Source organism: Cyrtonyx montezumae, unplaced genomic scaffold (assembly GCF_038088225.1).
Source record: "Cyrtonyx montezumae isolate F1298 unplaced genomic scaffold, pur_monq_1.0 scaffold_8, whole genome shotgun sequence".
Taxonomy (NCBI): Eukaryota; Metazoa; Chordata; class Aves; order Galliformes; family Odontophoridae; genus Cyrtonyx; species Cyrtonyx montezumae.
This window is the reverse complement of record NW_027072089.1, coordinates 117,224,339-117,245,503: the sequence shown is the minus strand read 5'-3', so window position 1 is coordinate 117,245,503 and position 21,165 is coordinate 117,224,339. Positions and strand designations below refer to the sequence as shown.

At 38.3% G+C, this 21,165-nt stretch overlaps 1 protein-coding gene and 1 long non-coding RNA gene across 2 annotated transcripts in view; one reads left to right on the top strand and one right to left on the bottom strand.

Moving 5' to 3' along the window:
* The window catches only part of VWDE (von Willebrand factor D and EGF domains), a 36,338-nt gene extending 28,888 nt beyond the window's left edge, over positions 1 to 7,450 (bottom strand). Inside the window, exons 1-3 of the mRNA XM_065753575.1 lie at positions 7,375 to 7,450; positions 2,737 to 2,921; positions 961 to 1,192 (exon numbers count right to left, since the gene is read on the bottom strand). Coding sequence (XP_065609647.1) covers positions 961 to 1,192; positions 2,737 to 2,921; positions 7,375 to 7,450 — 493 coding nt within the window. The remainder of the gene's footprint in view (positions 1 to 960; positions 1,193 to 2,736; positions 2,922 to 7,374) is intronic.
* LOC136058636 (uncharacterized) overlaps positions 1 to 21,165 on the top strand; it is a 418,135-nt gene that overhangs the window by 304,393 nt on the left and 92,577 nt on the right. The gene's annotated exons all lie outside the window — the stretch shown is intronic.

Genomic DNA, 21,165 nt, shown 5'->3' with positions numbered 1-21,165 from the left:
CATGAATGCATCACCCAAAGCAAATGCAAAGTCACATTCTGCAGGATTTCTTCATCACTTCAGCCACCTGCACTCTGAAATGTCCTATTTCTAGCTTTTTTTTTTTTTCTAGGAAATTACTTAACAATTGATCCCAAAGGGATAATGATGGGCCATAAAGCAACGTAAGAACTACCAGCAGTTTTGCTATTAAGATTTTGCAAGCAGTTGGTAATAGAGATCATGACTTAGAGCAAGACAATATATCCTGCATAAAAGTATTGCAAGCATTTTCACCAACAGTATGTTACAGGAACTGATAAGAATCTCCTACACTGACTTGTCACTAACAAAATCTGTAACTTCTTTAGAAGAATTATACTAAGAAAAATATTCCTAATGAAAATAAACAATAACTGATACAAACTTATTTTGGTCAGTTTCTTAAAATTTACATTTACGTATAACTCTACGGACATTCTGTAATGGAGATACACACAATATGAGTGCCAATACAGGCAGCCTGAATTTTGACTTCCAGATGTGTCTTACATCCCCATCTGACTATATGAAAAAAAAAAAACCCTTATTTTTAGGTCTTTGAATAAAAATTGAATGTAAATATAAAACTAAAGAGGGGTGGTGTGAATTCACCTTACCCTGAGAAATTACTGCTCTATCACAACAGAAAATTTTAGCATGTGTGACTATTGCCAGACACAATCAGGAAAATATCCTACAAAATACCATATTTTCACAGAAACATCAGTTACTGATTCTATGTTATTTTCAGCTATTTTTGAATAACTATAAAGTGATCAAACACCAGAGAACATCCAGTGATATGTTAGGCATCTGAAGATGTGTCAGACTTCTTTTTAAGAAGGTTAAAATGAAAGAAACAGTTAACGCTGCTGTTCAGTTGGAAAACACACTTAGAAATATATGCTCTTAACTGAGTCTGAGTACATACTTTCTCACCTTCTGCACAATATCCCATGCATCCTTGAGTGGGCTGTAGTAAGTAAACAAAGAAATCTCCACAGTTCCTCACACTGACAGGGATTCGAAAAAGGCAGCAGTCTTTGGAAGTGCTGAAGAAAAACTTCCATGTCGCACAGGCTGAGAGCTGCCTGATCTCACCAGGACGAGGCATGGATTCTGACTCCTTCAGAGACAACCAGACAGGGGCTTGAGTACCGCAGTGATTCATCTGAAACACCAGAGAAAATACATCAGAAAATAGTTAATGTACATATATATTTAATCCTCATGTTCCTGCATTAGCACTTAGAATAAGTTCAGATGGTGTAACTGAGCGCTTGCTTTTTAACACCCTCAAATCTGAATACAAATACACATAAAAGAGACTTAAGTCCTTATATGAGAGTCATGAAATCTCTTTCTATACGCAGAATACAATTTAGTGTCTGAAGAACTTAACTAGCAGCCACCACACCTTCTGCAACCATAAATCTGTTTGTGTTTATGAAGCAGAGGACTTCACAAGGTCCGTGGTTCAGAGGCCAACACAACAGGTGATGTAGGAGAGCCACTGCTCCCTCTCTCCCATACAGAACTCTTGCTCAGTGCTTTCTGTTAAGATGTGAACAGTGCTATGAAATAGCCCCCCATCCTCCTGACACCACTGTGGCTATTTGAGGTCTTCAGATCAGGAATGCTACCATGTAGGACTCAAATCATGTCATCTTTACACCACTTGGTCTGAAATTTAAATACTACTTCATGCTCGCTCCTTTTCTGAGAAACACAGGGTTTTTTTCCTGCTTTATCATGCTAACTCTTTGTGAAGAAGTGTCTGTTTTGAGAGAAATACTATTATTAAGTTAATTTGTTCATATTAAATCTAACTGAAAAAGTCCTTCAGGAAACACACTTTGCTCAAGCTTTTTTCAGTACAACAGCCCATATAATAGAAGTCACTGCAATATAGTTCTAAACTCAGTGTAATTTTTGTATGGTATTTTAACTGTTTTGCATTTCTTTTAAAGAATTTTTTTGTTGAGGTTTTTTGTTTTGGTTTGTTTTTTTGTTTTAAAGAGACTGAGCCCAGGCAATTTCAATTCAGCATAAAATCACAGGATCACAGATAAAATATCCTAATGATAGCGACACTTTTTTAAAATAAGGAAACATTTTCAAACAGGGAGCCACAAAAATATATCCCTGTAAAATGTAACTACTAAAAAGATATTGAAATAGTTCCAAAATCAAGCATCTGAAGTCCAGAGAACTATATGTTCTAAATAGTTCTCAAATATCAGTGGAGTTGCAGATGACAAGGAAACTAATTAGCAGTTAGCTCTGTTAGTTCCAGTCATTTTAGGAGTAATCTCTTATTTCTAATATGATCACTTTAAAAGCTCCATAATTACTGAGATCATATGGCTTCAAGTCTTTATACCGCTTTCATGCAGTTTCAGGAACAGATTGCCCATCACACAGCTGCAGCTTTAAAACAGGATGGCCCTGCTATGCCAGCACTGAGAAAATCACCTTTAGAAGGGACTAGAACAACAGGTTTTGGGTGCTTTCAGAGTGACATAAGTTACTCTTTGCCATACTCCATTCAGTGTAATATTTTTCAACACATAAATTTTATCGTCCAATTAACACATTTTAATATTGTCACATTCAGAGAAAAGGTGCTCTGCATTTTTTCACATTAGCCTCCATAATTGTAATCATTCTTATGAAATGATTTGTATATTCTTCATAAACGAGGTGCAATAATACCTCCACACACTTGGTCGGCATCTCAGCAGGCTTATCAAAAATCATAAAGCGATACCATCCTGGCGCTAGGGAATGGTCGCATATTAAATCCTGAATAGCTGACTGCTGGAGGTGGGATGAATCAAAATCAACACTTCGGTATGGGTTCTGCAGGATCTGATGTCCACCAGGATGGCATTCAAGAACTGTGGAGCAAGAGCATTAAAATGAAATGTTTAACAAATATGTTAGAGATCAAGGGTGTGGTGTTTTTTTTTTTACCAGACAATATGGAGATAGGATGACATGCTATGAGATAACTTTTACTAAGCAACATAGTGAAAACTTAATAACAACAACAAATGACTACATTAACACTCTAAACTTTAATAAATTCATCACATAGTAATATTCCCTTGTTTAAGAAGACAATAAATGAAAAATTAACATGCACGTTAAGTATTTATAATTTAAACAGTCAGCACTTTCTGGATTTTGACTTTTTATCGATTATGAAACCTAACAACCTGAAGAAAAATGGCGTGTATTATATACGAGAGGAACAAAATCTTACTTCATGATGAGAAAGGTCTGTTCAAGAATCTTCCTTTTGCAAATAGGCTAAGACTTCACAGGGCTCCTGTGTATTAAATGAAGGATTCCCTCAAATGGATGGATGCTACAGTTACATAGAGTTTGCATGTATAAAATCTAATTATAGTAAAGGTATGGAAATTGATAGATACTTAATCATAGATTTGCATGACTGGCATGCAATAAATAAAACTGACAGGTTTTTGGACATCTAAGTGAACTTATGTCTTCAAATTAACCTCAGAATTGCTGGTAGGTAAAATCAGGGGTCAGCATCTGAAAAAGTCACAGCAACCTGTTTTAAAAATACGGACTCCTTCAGAAATAAAACTGAACCCTACAATTTCTAGGGGATCTGTTTGGGAAGTCAAAGTATGGATGAATTAAAAAAAATACAACTGTAAATAAACATAACATTGCATTTTGAATATTATTACTCTATTCCTCAGTTCTCACACCCAGAGCTTTTTATATTTGTCCCACATATTGCTTGGTGTAAATGTGTCACTGATTAGAAAAGCATTTTGGTTTAAATTGTGCTAGATGCATTACTGCACATTCTCTCATATCACTGTTCAGATAACCACTATTTTAAGACAGTTTCTAAATCAAACAATATCCCCCTCTGAATGTAGAAGATGCCCTAGCAAAACAACAGATCTCATTTCTTTCACACACAGTATGAGGTTCCTATAGACTTTCAAAGACTAGAGATTTAATCTGATATGGCTTTAGGCTACCCAAGCAGGTAACAATAGCTTTATCTTCTACCCTCTAAGGGCAGATGGAAGTCAATGTGATTGACTGTGCCACCACTGCGCTTCTGAGTTGCTTGTCATAGCCTGTAGGCAATTCATGTCCATACAAGTTGACCTTATTGAGAATTTATCCCTCACTGGAATTTGAAGAAAAGCCCTTGAAGAATCAAAGGTCAGTCATGTGTGTTATTGAAGTGTTTTTCCAAGCAAGCTTCAGCTCAAGCAGTTTACGAACCATGGTGAAAGTTTCTTCCTGTCTTCTATTTTTTATTGGAATTCCACCTTCCATACAGCACTCTCATTAGTTTTCTTTCCTGTTACTGAAACACTCCTGAAACAATTAATATCTCTTAAGTCTTCCATTAATAAATCAAGCTAGACATGAGACAAGTCTTTATTTTTTTTCCTCTGCAGTTTAATTAGATCATCTTTTGATAGATCTCTAAAACAGCTGACTGTACTCACTTGTAATAGGGTTATAAATCTTACTAAAGATCAAATTATACGTTTTTTATTATTATGCACATCACTTCAAAATGTCACACAGCTCTTCATATATTTTCCCCCCTTTTTAGAAGTATGCTAGTATTTCCGTAGCTGTTTCTTTTGAAATCTCATGTTGTCTAGCACTGCTTCATTTTTTTTTCCTCACCTTCTCTGCAAAACAACTGAAAATAACAGCCATCATCAGTAATACAGACTACAATATTCCTATCTGAGCGTATAACTGCTGTGCTGCCTAACTCTACCAACAACAGATACAACTGTTGTATTTATTTGAAACATAAATACAAAAATAATAGTGTTATTTTCACTGTGAGAAAGTTAACCCCTGTAGACCAAACCCACTTGTATCACAGACTTTTAAGAGGAGGGCTGGCTAAATTTTCCACTGAAATCTTCACTTCCTTTTTCAGGATTTATAAAAGCTAATATTGACATAAGCAGTCTGTCTTTTTTTTTTTTTTTTTCAAACTGCACTCTCAGAATGACCAATCTTGCTGTAATGTTCCAGATAAGTTTTGTCTATGAAATATTAAACCTTTAAATTTTCAGCCCAGTAAGTCAAAAAAGCAACCTATCTTGAGAAAATATGTACCTGTTACCCTAGAATTTGAGTTTATTTATCATACTTAGTGCTTCTTCCCACCATCATCATATGGTGGGGTCTTACAGCTCTCCGTTGCTCTTTAACAGTGGTTCCTACATGCCAAGAAGAATCTGATTACCTATTAACCATTTCCTGATCATTAATACAGAGAGTGTTGCCTGCATCTATCCCAGATCGAACTGGTCCTGCCACATTCTGAGAAATGTGACCCTAACCCAGAAATGACTAACTTTCACCACATCTTAAATAGAAGGCTAGCACTGAGGTACAAGATGAGTAACAGAAAGTGTTTTGCTGAATCTAGGCTACTGCTCTCAACTGAAAGATGGAGACCTCATTATTAAATCCAGTCCCGAGTTATGAAAACCTGAGCTGTAGATAAAACCTCAATTCACAATGAATTGTTTTAGACAATGCATCTCTGCTGTTCAGTCCTAAACTTCACATTATTTTACAGTGGGTTATTCTGAGATTTTCCTGGTTGCTTTCCATATTAGGCAGATTTTTCTAGTTATCTGTCTGAACAGATTATAAAGCAAGTATTTTGGGGAGAGAGAGATTAAATCTCTGAAGTGACAGTGTCAACTGTTTTCTGGGGCACTGTCTTCTAAACACAATCTAGACACAATATATAAATTTTTAGGCAGGACACTAGGCTGAGCACCACTGACAGATCTTTGGGGTCCTGGTCAATTAGAGGATTGGCATGAGCCAGGAGTGTGCTCTTCCAGCCCAGAAGGCCAACTGTTTCCTGGGCTGCATCAAAAAAGGGGTGGCCAGCAGAAAGAGGGAAATCATTGTCACTCTCTGCCATTATGAGGCCCCATCTGGTGTACTGTACCCATGCCTGAGGCCTCCAGCACTAGAAGGATGTGGAACTGTTGGAGCGGGCCCAGATGAGGGACACTAAGATGATCAGAGGACTGGAGCACCTCTCCTACGAAGAAAGGTTGAGGGAGCTGGGCTTGTTTAGCTTGGAGAAGGCCCAATGGGCAACCCCACTATGGCCTTCCAGTACCTTAGGGAGGCTTACAATCGTCAGGGGGGACTGACTTATTACACAAGCAGATAGTGACAGGACAAGGGGAAACAGCTTTAAGCTAGAAGAAGGGACATTTAGTTTTGGTTTTAGGAAAAATTATTTTCTCACAGAGTGGTGAGGCTCTGGCACAGTTTGTCCAGAGAAGTTATCCCACTCCTGGAGGCGTTCAAGGCCAGGCTGGATGGGGCCTTGGGCAGCCTGATCTGGTGGGTGGCAAACCTGCCCATGGCAGTGGGGCTGGAGCTGGGTCACCTTTAAGGTCCCTTCCAACCCAAGCCTTCCTATGATTCTGTGACTGCCTCCAAAGCACTGAGGGAAGTGCTGATACATGGTTTCCATCTGCTCTCTGGCTGTGCCCCTGACAGGGAGCTTTCAGGGGCAGTTGGGTGTGAATCAGAGAAGGGCACAGCTTGCAGGGAGCACTGCAAAGCAGGGACCGGTGCCACAGCAGTTTGGGCTCAGTTTGTACCTTCTGCTCTCTAAAGGCCAGGACCTGGCCAACGAGTATGAATGAACAAACACAACCAATAGGAGTTGGACTCAATGATCCTCGTGGGTCCCTTCCATCTCACGACATTCTGTGATTCTCTGTGCCCACTCTGATCCCGAGTGTCCTTTCTCTTACATCTACAAGGACGGTTGGACTGGATGATCTTGTAGGATGTTTCCAACCTTGTGATTCTGTGATACCGACTGCAGAGGAAGTAGTGTATCAGCATCCCACAGCATAAGTTAGAGCTTAGACTGTCTCTAGCAGCGGAGAGCTCAAACACATTTGTGGATTTAAACTCCAACAAAATATCAGATTAGAAAGAAGGCGACTTTTGAAATCAGTTATTCTGAAATACTTACTTAGGGTAACATTTTAAAAGCGAAATATAAAAAACAAATGTAACTACCACAAGCACACCCTTGGTTTGGATGAGAAACGTTAAGAAAAGCATGATTACACACGTTTTTGCAATGAGAATATTGCAACGCTGAGGAACGAAGCACTCCTGCTCAAGGAAGGGGGGAAGGAAACAATCAGCACGCACGCGTTAATATCGCATTATCAGAAAGGGTGTTAAAACACTTTTCACACCTCAGTCTAAACTCCGCATCCGCACAGCCGGCGATCCCTCTTGGCCATGCCCCTCTCCGGCCCCGCTTACCTCTCCGGCGGGGTCTCGCCGCCGCCAGGCAGCCCAGCACGGCCGCGCACAGCCACAGGCGGGCGCCCCCCGCCATCGCTTCCCGCTCCGCTGCCGTCGCGGTTCTGAGCACCGCGGGCGCCCATCCCCGCCTTAATGCGGCCCCTCCCTCGGGGGGTCCTCGTGAGGAGGGCCCGTCCCTCAGCCCGCCTCCGTGCCGGCCCCGTCCGGGTTGTGCTTGGGGCTGTTGTGCTCCGTGGTTGTGGTCTGGGGTCTCTCGGAGGCGGTCAGTATCCTCATCTCCAACGCACAGCTCTGTTTGTCTTCTTACGTGCGGTTAAAGGCTGGAAAAGAGCCAGTTTCAGATTGCTTGCTCTTATTGCTGTGGCCATTTCCATAGGTCACCCAGAACACTTTATGATGGTCCTTCATAACTCTGAAATCCTATGTTGGACACCATTAACTCAGAAAGGAGGCAGTGGTTTCAAATCATCCAAGTTTCTAGGCTTGCTGGGAGATGTTTCTCTATGGAAATGTTTGGCAGATAGCTCAGTGTCTAAGGTTTGATAATTTTTTTGGTATTTTTTCTGCAAGTCTCCAGGCTGTTCTAAGTACCTAAGTACTGCCCGCACACAAGGCCATACAGCAGGCCATAGAGATGTTTCACTCTCTCTTGTGAATCACAGGATAACAGAATATCCCAAGCTGGAGTGGACTGACAAGGATCACCAAGTCCAACTCCAGGCTCCATATGGGACCACCTGAAAATCAGACTATGTCTGAAAGTGTTGTCCAAATGTTCCTTGAACTCTAGCACTTGGGACTGTGACCCAGGACAGCCCATTCCATGCCCACTACCCTCTGGTGCAGATCCTTTCCCTAACCGCCAACTGCCCCTCCCCTGACACAGCTCCATGCTGTTCCCTCAGGTCCTGTTGCTGGCACTGAGAGCAGAGCTGTGAGGAGCTGCAGCCTCCATGTGGCCTCCCTTCAGCCTGCTATGGGCTTAGCAGCCCAAGAGACCTGAGACACTCCTCTCACATCTCTCCCCCTAGCTCCTTCCCTATCTTTGTAGCCCATGGATGCTCCCTAGGCATCCCTAGGCATCTATCATCTAGGCATAGACCTCACTCAGATAAATAAATGACATCGTCACAGGGGAGTACACCCAAGCCCTACACACACACAGCATACTTAAAGCCACTGAAGCTCTGCAAGAGGTGTTGGGCAAGGACTGCCTCCAGGAGGTGAAGGTGTGGTTGCCCTTTGTAGTGCAGTGTCTCTTCATAAGGCCCCGTGGCAGGAACAGGACAGAGGTACAGCACTGTGGGATGGGCCGTCTCCATCCTCTGCTTTGGGTGCAGCAGCCTTTTAAAAGGCACTCCTATTACAGTCTGAAGTTGAATTCTGTTTTTCATTTCTGTCGTTTTCCTGAGGCAGATATATTTCTCTTAAGCATTCAGGCAATTTTAATGATTAATTTTCATAACTGTCTCGATGACTTTTTGTACTCTTAACCAAATATGATAAAGTTTTATCCTAGAAGTTTGTATTCATCTGAAAATTTCCCGCAGCATCTATTTAAAAAGGCAAAAGGAAAGCATGAGGTATTTTACCAAACCAATTACAAAATAAAGAACTAGAAAGAGTCACTGTGAAGCTTTGACAAAATTTAAACATTGGGCTGCTTCTTTGACTGCTCTTAATCATGATGGAGTGGTATTTACAGAAGGATTAACACCTTTAGTCATGGATCATGCAGGAGACAAAAGAGGTGACAATAATGGCTGCTGGAGTAAAGAAACCTTTCATCTTTTCTGCCTGGTTTTCCTCTACTGGATCCCTCGGCCACTGTCAGTCTTGAAGACTCTTGCAGCAACAGCGGAGCGATAGCATATTGGGGTTGAAAGAGCTGACAAAGATTGTATTCGGCTCTCACGGGGACAGTTGTGTCAGTGACTGTCAATTTCTGTAAAAAAAAAGGAAGTAATTCTAGGTCAGGCTTCTAACAGCGTAGATGTTTCCAGCAGGCTGGAATTTGAAAATGCTTTCCACAGTAATACATTGACATTGTTTTATTAAAGCATATTAAAGCAGTGTAAAACAGATTTGCACTATGGAAAACACCCTTCATTCAAGATGTGCTATGAAGTCATGTTCCAGTTTTGCAGCATACAAGTAAGTAACAGGGTGTTTGGGTGGATAAAACAAGGTTGTAAAATGGAGGAAGAATTTAAGGTGATGTGCATGATTATGTAGTCCAGAACATCACTGTTGTAGGCAGTTTACAGTTTTCCAAAAACACAAAGTTGGCAGCAGTAGTATTGATGCAACAGAGCACTTAGACACTGTGACACAAAGCAGCATTTTCCAAAAACAAATTGGATGAGTAATTATAGAGAGAGGTTAGATTAGCTCTAAAAATTATCCCAGGGCAATCCAGCAATCCAGCAGTGTAAGTCTGTTCCTTGAAGCTTTTAAATACATATTTAATTTAAGGTGGACTCTTAGTTATGTCTATGAATGAGCTGTACTCTGCTTGGAACAAAGGTGGAGCAGAAGTGCTTTCACTGGCAAAGGACTGATTTCTTGAAGAGGGAAGAGGATGGTGATAAACAGGAGAAAGTGGATGTGTTGGGTGACAAGGAGCAGGGACTTAGGACTGAAAACAGTCATTGCAGAAGTTTAAAAATTCAGATAAAAAGAAGGTGGCTTTACTTAATACTAAGTCTTAAGTATTGCACTTTGGTTGAACTGATTTAATGGTTGTCTGTATAAGTCCATGACTGTGCAGCTCCAATGTGTGTATACATGTAATGGAACCCTTCATAAAACATGAAGAAAAAACAGACTTTCTCTCAATACAACCAGCATAGCAACTTCTTACTGTATCTGCCACTTCTATTGGCAACATGGTAGAGTGAGCTGTCTAACTGCATCATCAATATATATGCAAAATACACATCTTATATTGTATTTAACAAAGATTATATTATCTCTACTTGGATTTGCAAATACCTTAAATGCCTTAAGCATTTTTGGTAACCGCCTTAGGAATACCCATCAGCAGTATTTGCCAATTTGTGTACAGGTGCAAATACTTGTGAAAGATGTTTGGGTGTGAACTGGAAAGGAAAAATCATCTCTGCGTTTTAAAAGTATTTGACTTAATGTTATGTATAGATACATCTAAGCCCTAAATTCCAAAGTAAACAACTAAATAAGTAAAGTAAATAAGGTGATCATGTAGAACAAAGGCAGCACTTGTGGTAGGCTAGGTGGAAGAACAAGTGATTGGTGGGAATGCTGGTGCACGGGAGCAGGACACAAACTGAGAGCTGAGGGCAGCAGTTGTGTGAGTGGATGTTGTCTTGAGTGACAAGCACCCTACTCTGACACTTGGCGGTTCTTTGAGGTGTTTTGTAAATAAAGGTGAACAATTACAGAAGAATCCAATTAAGCTAGAATTGCCCACTGCATCTGATTTAATATAAGCCTTTTCTTTTAAATTGTGAGCACAAATGGAAGTCTGTCTTAAACAAATCTCTGTGCTATACCATTAATCTTGTCTGCTATGGTAGGCGAAGTAAATCTGAATAAGCCCTTTAAGCCTGTGTTGTCATATTTGTTATCTGTGCAGAGACAGAACATGGATAGTAACTCCAAATAAAGCTGTGAGCAGAAATTGGAAGCTGGGAGAGATCTTCCTGCAAAGCTTCAAAGGGTTGCTGTAGTAATTCAAACACTGGATGTTTGGAAAGAGTTGCCTTCAGCAGATAATGTCTCTCCTTTAAGGAGCAGATGGCTGAGAGATATCCCACAGCTCTGGCCAGATCCAAAAGCATCTGAGAATGATGAGTTTTCTTGCATTTGCCCTTTCATGTTATTCGTCCTTTCTGTTTGTAATTTTTTTTTTTTTCAGCTGGGACAGTTTATATGTGAATGGTAAGTGAATTTATCCTTTCAGAAACAATAGATTGCTAACATTCATTGTCTAATCTAATCAATTCTGTCATTAAAGTCAAATTCCAGACTTCCCTTTAAACTGTGGGTTGTGTGACTCTTAGCTAAGATTTATTTGATTTAAGAGCAGTTCTGAAACGAATGTCCCAAAACATCACTAAGACCCATCAACTGGCAGTTCTAGTTCAGAATGAGATGTTTGGTTCTGTGTCCTATTTCTATATTTGACACCAAATAAATAGATAGAGAGAGTCAGTAAGAGTCATACACGTTTATTTATTTTATTTTGATCATTCTGCAGGAAGCTTTACATGTTTGCAAGAGGTTAAAACTGGTATATTTATTTCACTGGAGTCTTTTTTTTTTCCTTTTTTTTTTCTGATAACTGCATGGCTTTTGAGTGGCATTTGTTTTTCTAAATGCATTTAAAAATTGGAGAGGGGATTTTTAAATCTGCCCTGTAAATGTACTCAGTGTTGACAGTCTGTTTAGCTTTCAGAAGTAATGACATACTCAATATGTTTTAGCTCCTCATTCTCTTTCGTATTTGACCTCCTGCATGTACTGCATTTGACTTATGCAGTAAAGGACTTCCGTATAAAAATCTAATGTAATTTGGTTTGGATAAGCAGTATGAGTTTTAATATATATTAGGGGAAATCTGTCTCTAGTACTTAGAGGGGCTATTGAGAGCCAAAGAAAATCAGTGTTAGGCTTTCCATTAACTTCAGTTTTAGTTTTAATCAGCCCCTTACTCTTTTATGGTTCACAAGTACTTTTGTGTTGCTTGAAATTTAACTCAAAGGTCTATTAGCTGTATTTTTTTCAGAATGTACTGAATAGTTTGAAGTCTGAGAAGTCCCTTCACTGGTGGAATGTTAATGGGTTAATCTTTGTTTTACCCATACTGAACTGCAGCAATGATGTAATTATATTGATCGCATTGGTGTGATACAATTCAGAACTATTATTTCTTCTCTATCTCACATGATGTGTTTGTGTACATACAACCTAATAACTTGTAGGTTTTTTAAAAAAATGTGGAGAAAACATAGAATTAGTTCTTTGCCCTGTATAGAAACACCGTGAACATGACCAAAGAACTGGTTTTGTAAGTAACCATATACTTTAAGTCTTACTGACATAGTGTATTTATTTTTGCACTACTATATTCCGTATCTGTCAACTATAAATTAATATAAGTGAATAGAATTCTTGACTAAATTATGTTTTTTTCTGAAATGCAAGTGAGAAAAAATATTCTTGAACTATTCAAGAATGATGATGAACAAATAATGAAATATTTTTCTCAAATTCTCCAGTTACTTTTGTTAGTAACAAAGGCTTTGGTTCTACAAACACTAAAATGTGTTTTGGTGAAATCTCTCAAGAAGAAGGGGGATTTAAAACAACCTCCCATACTGCAGTGTTAACAGCTCTCTTTGTTCTTTTTGAGCCTATCACTTCTTGTTGTGGTTTTTACCTTATATGTAGACCTGGCTTACTTGGTTAAGCATCAGGAAGGCCACAGAGCAGGCAGCTCTAGCTGTGGCCAAACACCAACTCAGCACCATTGGTAGAGATACATGCTAACTTGGTTGTTGTCTAATACCAGTGAATATACAAATAAATAAAGTGTGGCTAGCTTGGTAAGGAAAATATACATTCACCAAAGCAGACAAAGCACATTCTTTTGCTTTGTTATGAAGTGTCTGATTCCTGTCTTGAGGAGGGAGTGTACAGCTGAGGATCATGAAAGAAGGAACACAGATAAGCAAGTTTTCCTCAGCTTTTAGTGCTACGCTGTTAGCTTGTGTCTTGTGTTAAGCCTTTCCTGCATTGTAGAGAAAGGAAATATCTCCTGCAGGCTCGTGCTCAGGTGTAAGACTGGAGATGTTAAGAAGTTTTGATTTATAATGAAATTTAAACATATCTCATAGAGATCTCACTTCCAACAAAACAGTTTGTTCTGAGTTTTGAAAAATGTTTTTGGAAGACATCTGAGCTGTTAGTGTATGTATGTATTCTCCCCGCCTCACAATAATGTTTCCTGTCTGTAGGATAAAATTATTTGTTTTCCTTGAATGGGAGTAAGATATCTGACTGCAGATGGCACTTTCTTGGCCCAGCAAATTGTGATTTTTTTTTTTATCATCTGTTGTTTAAAGAAACAATTTCTGTCGCTCTGTTAACTTCCCTCTGATGGTTTGGCTATCTGAATTTTTAGGTTAACACCATTGTTTTAAAAAAAAATGCTTTAAAAAACAAAAAGCATGACTAGAAATGACAGAAATATACTGACAGAAGAACAAGTCACAGACTTCATATCAAAGTAGCAGTAAACAATATGTTAAAAAACTGTTGCTAGTTAGATTATTCCTTATGAGCTGAAGTGTATGTGGCACACTAGGAAGTATTACAGGGGGAAAAGGAAGAGGAGGAGTTCTAAAGCAAATACATTTTTATGAATCCAAGAGAAAAAGAAAAACAGAGCAAAGCTGCTAACAAAATCCCCAGTGAAACCAATGCATCTTGGGATCAATGTTTGTATTCTTCATACAGGCTTTGCCAAAGACTGAAATTGATGCTGACAGTCAGATCATGCCCACATATATGCACTTTCCCAATTTTGTATCTGAGGATAAAAGGACCCTTCAGCTGCTGGGCTGCAAAGCCTCTAGCATCAGGTCTGCTACCCTCTCTTTTTTTGCCATGTTTATCAGTTTACAACTTTGTCATATTTATACCTTACTTACTTTTTTGTGTATTCTGACTAAACTGGCTAAGTTTACTAGTGCAAAGAGTTTCCCAATTAAGAAATTCTACAAGGTGTAGATTCCATAACCACTCTGCATAGAAGATTTATGTATTAGATTCTTTGGAAACTGATATAAAGAGGCAAAGTGGTGCTAATCTGTCTGAGAGGTGGCATGGGTTTTACTAATACTCTCAGGATGAAACAAATCACAATATTTAAAGTTAGAAAAGACTTTCTTCTCTGAATCATATTGTTAATAGGATATTTTACGGTATAATTGTGATCCACACACAATGGAGAATAGAGAATTAAATGCCTCTACCAATTCCCCACTGCTGAAGGAATTATAACCATTACTCCTGGTGCTGGATTTGGTTTGTTTTCACTGTATTTCTCATTCTGTTCTTTCCCTGTGGAACATCATAGATTTTGCTTTTACTACAGATTGTAAGTTTATTATGAAAGATTGGAAAGCATCCCTTGAGCATTCAGGGATTCCTCTGGACTAAAACTCTATTCAATGATCATCTTGTTGGCAAGTATGTTCAGGGCAGTGCCTTTAGTTTTTTTGTGCACCTGTTTCACCTACTGAAGTCTGAATTGGCAGTGTGCATTTAACATTCAGAAGAGCCTTAAGCTGTGAAGCTAACAATGAGAAGCAACAGGAAGTTTCAGGATGGAAAGCTATAGAGAGAGATTCTGGTTGGGAGATCAATTCTCATTGGATGGGAACTATAAGGAACTATGGTAAAGAAGTTCTTCTGGCAGTTTTCCTTATAGTATATTTTTTATACCAAAGACTACATAGATCAGTAATGAATAAAGCAATAACTTCAGCAGTGAAATTTAGACAGAGATGGTACTACTACCTAAAAAAAAATAAAAATAAAAAAATAAAAACAAAAAACTCTACCTACTTTGTATCTCCAGTTAGAGCAAGGGTGTAGTCTATTGGCTTCCCCCAAGTTGCCTCTTCTACATGAACTGTCTGTAGACATTTATCTCTGCTTTAATCCTACAAAACCTATAATTATAACACTTTTTTTTTTTTTTCCAAATTAAAAACACACCCTTTCTGAATCAGATCACTGTTTTCAAAGATGCTGTGTTAATACCTATGGTCCGGATAAAGGGAAATCCTGATTAACTTGTTACATTTGGTATTTGGTAAGCAGGCAGTTACCTCCTTCTTTGTGTTCCTTAAGCAAGGACTTTTTATTTCAACCTCTTGGGGCTAATTATCTCCTATATACTAACAAAGATATTATCTTTATAGACTTCATAGATTTTATATTTACAGTGCACCAAATAGTTTACAGCAGTATATCAGCTATTTATATCTAGAAATAACAATGTATTACCTAAAATAAAAGTAATTATTAAGTAAATGGATATGTAACTGATAAAGAAAAAGATATTGAGTGTCATTGCTGGAACAGAAGTATTTTACAGTATGGATGTCCTTGACATAACCAAGAACTTCACGTCCTCATCTACTTAGTTGCATACAGCATTCTTTCAAACTTGAAAGTGTTCAGGAGACTTGTCAGCAGCTTGTGCTTTTTCTGATGAAGAAATGTGGTTCTGACAAAAATCTGCAGGTTTTGTCAGGTGAACAGAACAAAGCCACGAACTTGTTTCTTTCCTGTCAGCAGCAGAAAGGTAAAGTGCTTCTGAAGCAAAGTCTTATTTCCTGCTATATCTCAGATTTTCTATTAAGTGCAATTCATCAGCTGGAACAACTTTGAGCTACTTTATTTTAAGGAGATACAGAAATACTGTGTCACTGTCAGTAGCAGAACATTCTTTTTCAGCCTATGATCCAAATATATTTATTTATGAGCCTGAAAAACTAAAATGAAATAACTTTATTATTACTAATAGTCTCCTGTTAGGCTATCATTCAGTTTTCAACTCCTTCAGTGTGTGGTTCGAAGACCATCCAGGAGCATTCACCAGGAGAATGCATTCACCAAACCATTTGCTGAAACTGTCAGATGAAATAATCGTAGAAAATACCAGAAATATCGTAAAAAGCAGAGACAAATTATTCTGTTATACTACAGCAATGTCTAAAGGCAAGTTGAGAAAAGAAAGTGAGAAGAAATTTCAAGGAGGGTAAATGCTTAGTGTTGTAGCAGTCCCACTGATTTGGTCCCACTGAACTATGTGGCTTTGTGCTGATAGAAACTGTACTTTGAGCAGGAATTATAGGATTTTATATAGTTGTAGTAATTAGAAAAAATTCACATGTAAATGGGTTTCCTTGCAGTCCTGCTTGGGTGTTCCTAGTTTTCCTCTGCACTTAATTCTTGCCTTTTGCAGAATCTACTATTAAATTTCAAATACAGTTACAGATGTAAGAGCAAAACAGAATCTAATGAAGAACACTGGATAATAAAAATTCTCATATCTTCTGAGTGTCCTCAAACATCTCTTAAAATTTTGTTTTGTAGCCTGTCCTGAAATGTATTATATTCATAATGCTTATGAATACCTTGTCAGAACATATAATATCACAGTTTATAGCTTAATGTACAGATCAACAGATAGCAGATATCTCAAACACATCTACTGTGTCACAGTAGGACTATTCCTAGCAGATGCCCTCTGTATTCAAATGAAAAGAGCAATAGTCCCAGTCAGTGCTGTTCCCTAACTTCATCTGAAAGCAAATGTGATGTGATTGTTTATTAACCTGAAGTGACTTGCTCAAAACTGAACACAGAATTAGGCTGATCAGTATAATTAAATACTTCCTGTCTTTCTTGCTGCTGTATCTAGACATACACAACAAAGGAGGTCGCTTAAGATCTCTTTATTTTTGTCTTCATACTAATTTAGACTTACATAGAAACAGAGTCTTAGTTAAGAAGAATGACAATACTGTAGAGGAGGCAGAGAGATGATTATTTGACTTGTGTCAAAGTCTTAGAACTAAACATATTTTTAAGTAGGGGATGTTCTTCGTAGTTTTTTTTTTTCCCACTTAGTACTTAATAACCTCCTTGGCTTCTCTTCTCAAAGCACCCCTGCATATGCAGGAGCCAGTTTTCCTGTAGTTTGAAGATGAGGGGTCATTTCAAACTCCACAGCCCATTAAGAGCAGGCTTACTGAATTTAAAACATCCAGTGTCTGAGCCCTCTGGAAAGGCAATATAATCAGCTAGTCCTTATCTGACATCTTTTTCCTTTGATTATACAGATTAAGTGTACATATATTACATGCATCTGCTGGTTTGTAAAACTAGGAATTCTTCTTCTATGGATCTATGACTGTTACTGATGTTCTTACCTCTGTTCCCTGCCTTACTGCTGTGCTAAGAACGAATGTCCTGCTGTTCAACTGGAGCCTTAGTATTTTGTATTTGAAGATAATCCATAGACCACCAGCATCTTTTCAGCATCTGTGGATGTAAAGGTTATGACAGTTGTCCCTTCTGAGTGTAATCTTAGGTTTTACAAGAATTCTACTAAAATATTTTCAAGCTGTGATTATCTCTTCCTGCTTTGTGTGATATTGCTAAGGAAAAATATACTGAAAGTTGGTTTTTTCTTTTCTTTTCTTTTTTTCTTTTCTTTTCTTTTCTTTTCTTTTCTTTTCTTTTCTTTTCTTTTCTTTTCTTTTCTTTTCTTTTCTTTTCTTTTCTTTTCTTTTCTTTTCTTTTCTTTTCTTTTCTTTTCTTTTCTTTTCTTTTCTTTTCTTTTCTTTTCTTTTCTTTTCTTTTCTTTTCTTTTCTTTTCTTTTCTTTTCTTTTCTTTTTTCTCTTTTCTTTTTCTTTTCTTTTCTTTTTTCTCTTTTCTTTTTCCTTTCTTTTCTTTTTCCTCTTTTCTTTTTCCTCTTTTCTTTTTCCTCTCCCCTCCTCTCCCCTCCTCTCCCCTCCTCTCCCCTCCTCTCCCCTCCTCTCCCCTCCTCTCCCCTCCTCTCCCCTCCTCTCCCCTCCTCTCCCCTCCTCTCCCTCTCCCTCTCCCTCTCCCTCTCCCTCTCCCTCTCCCTCTCCCTCTCCCTCTCCCTCTCCCTCTCCCTCTCCCTCTCCCTCTCCCTCTCCCTCTCCCTCTCCCTCTCCCTCTCCCTCTCCCTCTCCCCTCCTCTTTTTTCCTTTCCTTTTTCCTTTCCTATCCTCTTTCCTTTTTTTTTCTTTAAGCATTACATTCTGTAGTGTTCTAAGACCTTAAATTTGCAACTAAATTACATACTTAGTTTTACACACTTGACTTCTTTGGACTATTTAACAGCTTACACTGCAGTACTTTTAAGTGTTTGCAGGATTAAGATCCTCATCCTCTCTGAACCATTAAACGTTTTGCAATTGAAAAGCTGTTAGATTCCCCAAGGGGTTGTCTTTTATGTATAAATGGAGAGCATCCGTGGCTTGCATCTGGGATTTCTCATCTTGTTTCGGTGATCTAATCTCTTTAGTGTGTATGTGTGTACTCATGCACTTTAATAAGTAGACATGATAATGGCAAGAATGGACTTGGGGTGGGGTGGGGTGGGGTGGGAGGAAGCAGGAGAAGGAATTGTCAGATATTATTTGTCACTCACACTGTGCACATTTTACAACATTTTGTCTTCTGGCCAGCTCTGTAAATTGACCACTGTTTCCCTGCTCTCTGCCTAACAGAAGTCAGGGCAATTTTGAATATTCCAGACCACTGAACACCATTTAGTGTGCAAACTAGAAAACAGTTAAACTCAGGATTTTCCTTCTATTTTCCTGATATTACGTTTTATTTCCACTTGTCTGAGACTTCTTCCAATGCTTTAAGGTCTGAAGTAGTTCTTATGACTTATGTATACAAATATACATGAAGTACACACACATATATACATGTATGTGTTTACCTTTCACATATAAAGCATACATATTGATATAGGAGATTTATTTTTTCTCCTGTGTCTTAAACTGTTAATCTGCCTAAAGCATTTATGTAGAATATTTTACTGCATTATGTCATGCAATTTTGTGTTTGGTGTAGACACATTGCAGGCAACAAATTTTAATATATTGCTTCTTATGTTTGTAGGATACTATAAACTCTCTGCAAATACAAGAGCCCTCTATAAGAAAATTGTACTTCTTTGTAGCTTTTGTGAGTCACAAAATAGTTACATCATTAGCTCTGGCAGTATTAATCCAGCATTTCAGTCTCACTCTTAATGTGAAACAGAGCAAGGATTATGGAACCAGTTCATTCTTCTTTTCCTTGCCATCTTTGAAGTGAATAATGCTCAACTGTAGGCCACTGTAGAAGCCAAAGTTGAGTTGCTATGCCACTTCAGATGATGTTCATCTAGCCTGACTGAAAATGTCTATGCTGTAGACACAAATCCCTGCTGACTCTGCTCAGTCATGTTGTCCTTGATGAGTTTGGAAATGGTTTCCAGAATGGCTGGCTTCATCACCTTCTCAGGAATTAGGGGAGTGCTGACTGGCCTGCAGTTCCTATCTTGTTCTTCTTACAGTTCTCAAGAGCAGGAGAGACACTTGCATTTCTCCAGTTCTCCTGGTGGCCACAACCTCACAAAGATAATTGAGGCATTGCCCAACTCCCTCAGCACATGAGACTGTATCTCACCAGGTCCCATAGATTTGTGTATGCCCAATTTGTTTAGATTTTCTCTAATCTGATCTTGTTCTACGACAGTCCATTTCAAATTACTTAACTATTTCCTTGGTTTTATTTGTTAGATTTTGAAAAGTTCCCATATTTAATACTTTCTGTAATTGTTCCTGGACTTTTCAGTATCTGAGCAAAGGATTATCAGTTATTGCTAGATAATCTGGCTAATATTATAGAAAAATATTAAGTTTCAAATATTGCAGATTTGTTGCCCACTGGGAATAAAAGTGGTAGATCTGATCTTTCAGCTGTAATTTCACTTTGGGGCTATTCTATCCAAATTAAATGTTAAGTCTGCATCTCCATTCTGTGGAAGTATGTCTAAATAAAAGCATAGCTAACACAATATGGTTAGTCTGATGTGGAATATTAGTGACTCAAAATTGTGAAAAATGTTTCTGTGCACAAGTGCAATAATTAAGTTTCACATGAGACCTTGTGCCTTGTTCTAAGGCTGAATTCACATCTTTCAGTGAATGTTAGCAACTGCTTGCAGTTTGCTTTCAGCTTAACGTATAAGTGCAAATTCAGTGGTTTTAATTGTATATGTAAATTTGATTGATTTTTTCATATAGCTTGCAGAATAGTAATAGCTGCCTAGACGTATCTCCATAAATGAAGACAAACTACTAGAATGTGCCTGCAAAATGTTTGCTTCTAAGGAATCCCACCATAAATCAGAAGATAGGTTTTGTAGATTTTTGCTAATATTCTGTCAGGGAATATTGTGGTGTGACATTCCCCACTGGGAGCCTACAGAGAGGGCTGCATGTGTGTGCTTGTGCATGGACATTTGTGGTCATTTCTGAGGTAGCTCTAAAGGCAATTTTCAATACCAGAAAGGAGTGACACAAAAGCTTGATGAATAAACATTAAAGACATTAAAAAAATTATCAATGAGACGGCTGAAAGACAGTGAGATCTTATTGCTTGAAGATAAAAGCATCTGGGTTTCTTTTTCTTGTTATTTTTTTAGAAAGCTCTGATATTGTGGGTTTTTCAAATACACACTTGGGAAAATCAACAAAAAAAAATACAAAATAAGGAACTAGAAGTATGACATTTCTCATAGCAGTACGATAACAAAAGAAGAGCTACAATTCTCTTATTGATAGTATTATGGTTTTCTCTTTTTAAAATGCTTATTTCTTTGTAAAAATTCAAAAGAGAACCTTTTATACGGAAAGCTTAGCTGCCTCCAGGAATACTTGCAAACAACATATCTCAAGGCCAAAATCTGTTGTATTTTCTCAAGCAGAGAGACTGCTTTGGGCCAAAATTCTACAAAAAATGTAAGAATGCACATTTTTCTTAAAAACTTTCTGGTTCATGTTAATCATGCTTACAGAGCTACAGCAGCATCCTGCAATGAAATAATTCTTCCTCCCTTCCAAGTGCATCTTACTGGAGGTTCATCAGGCTGCCATATGTCTGGAACTGAATGAACTCATTCCCCACTTCCACCC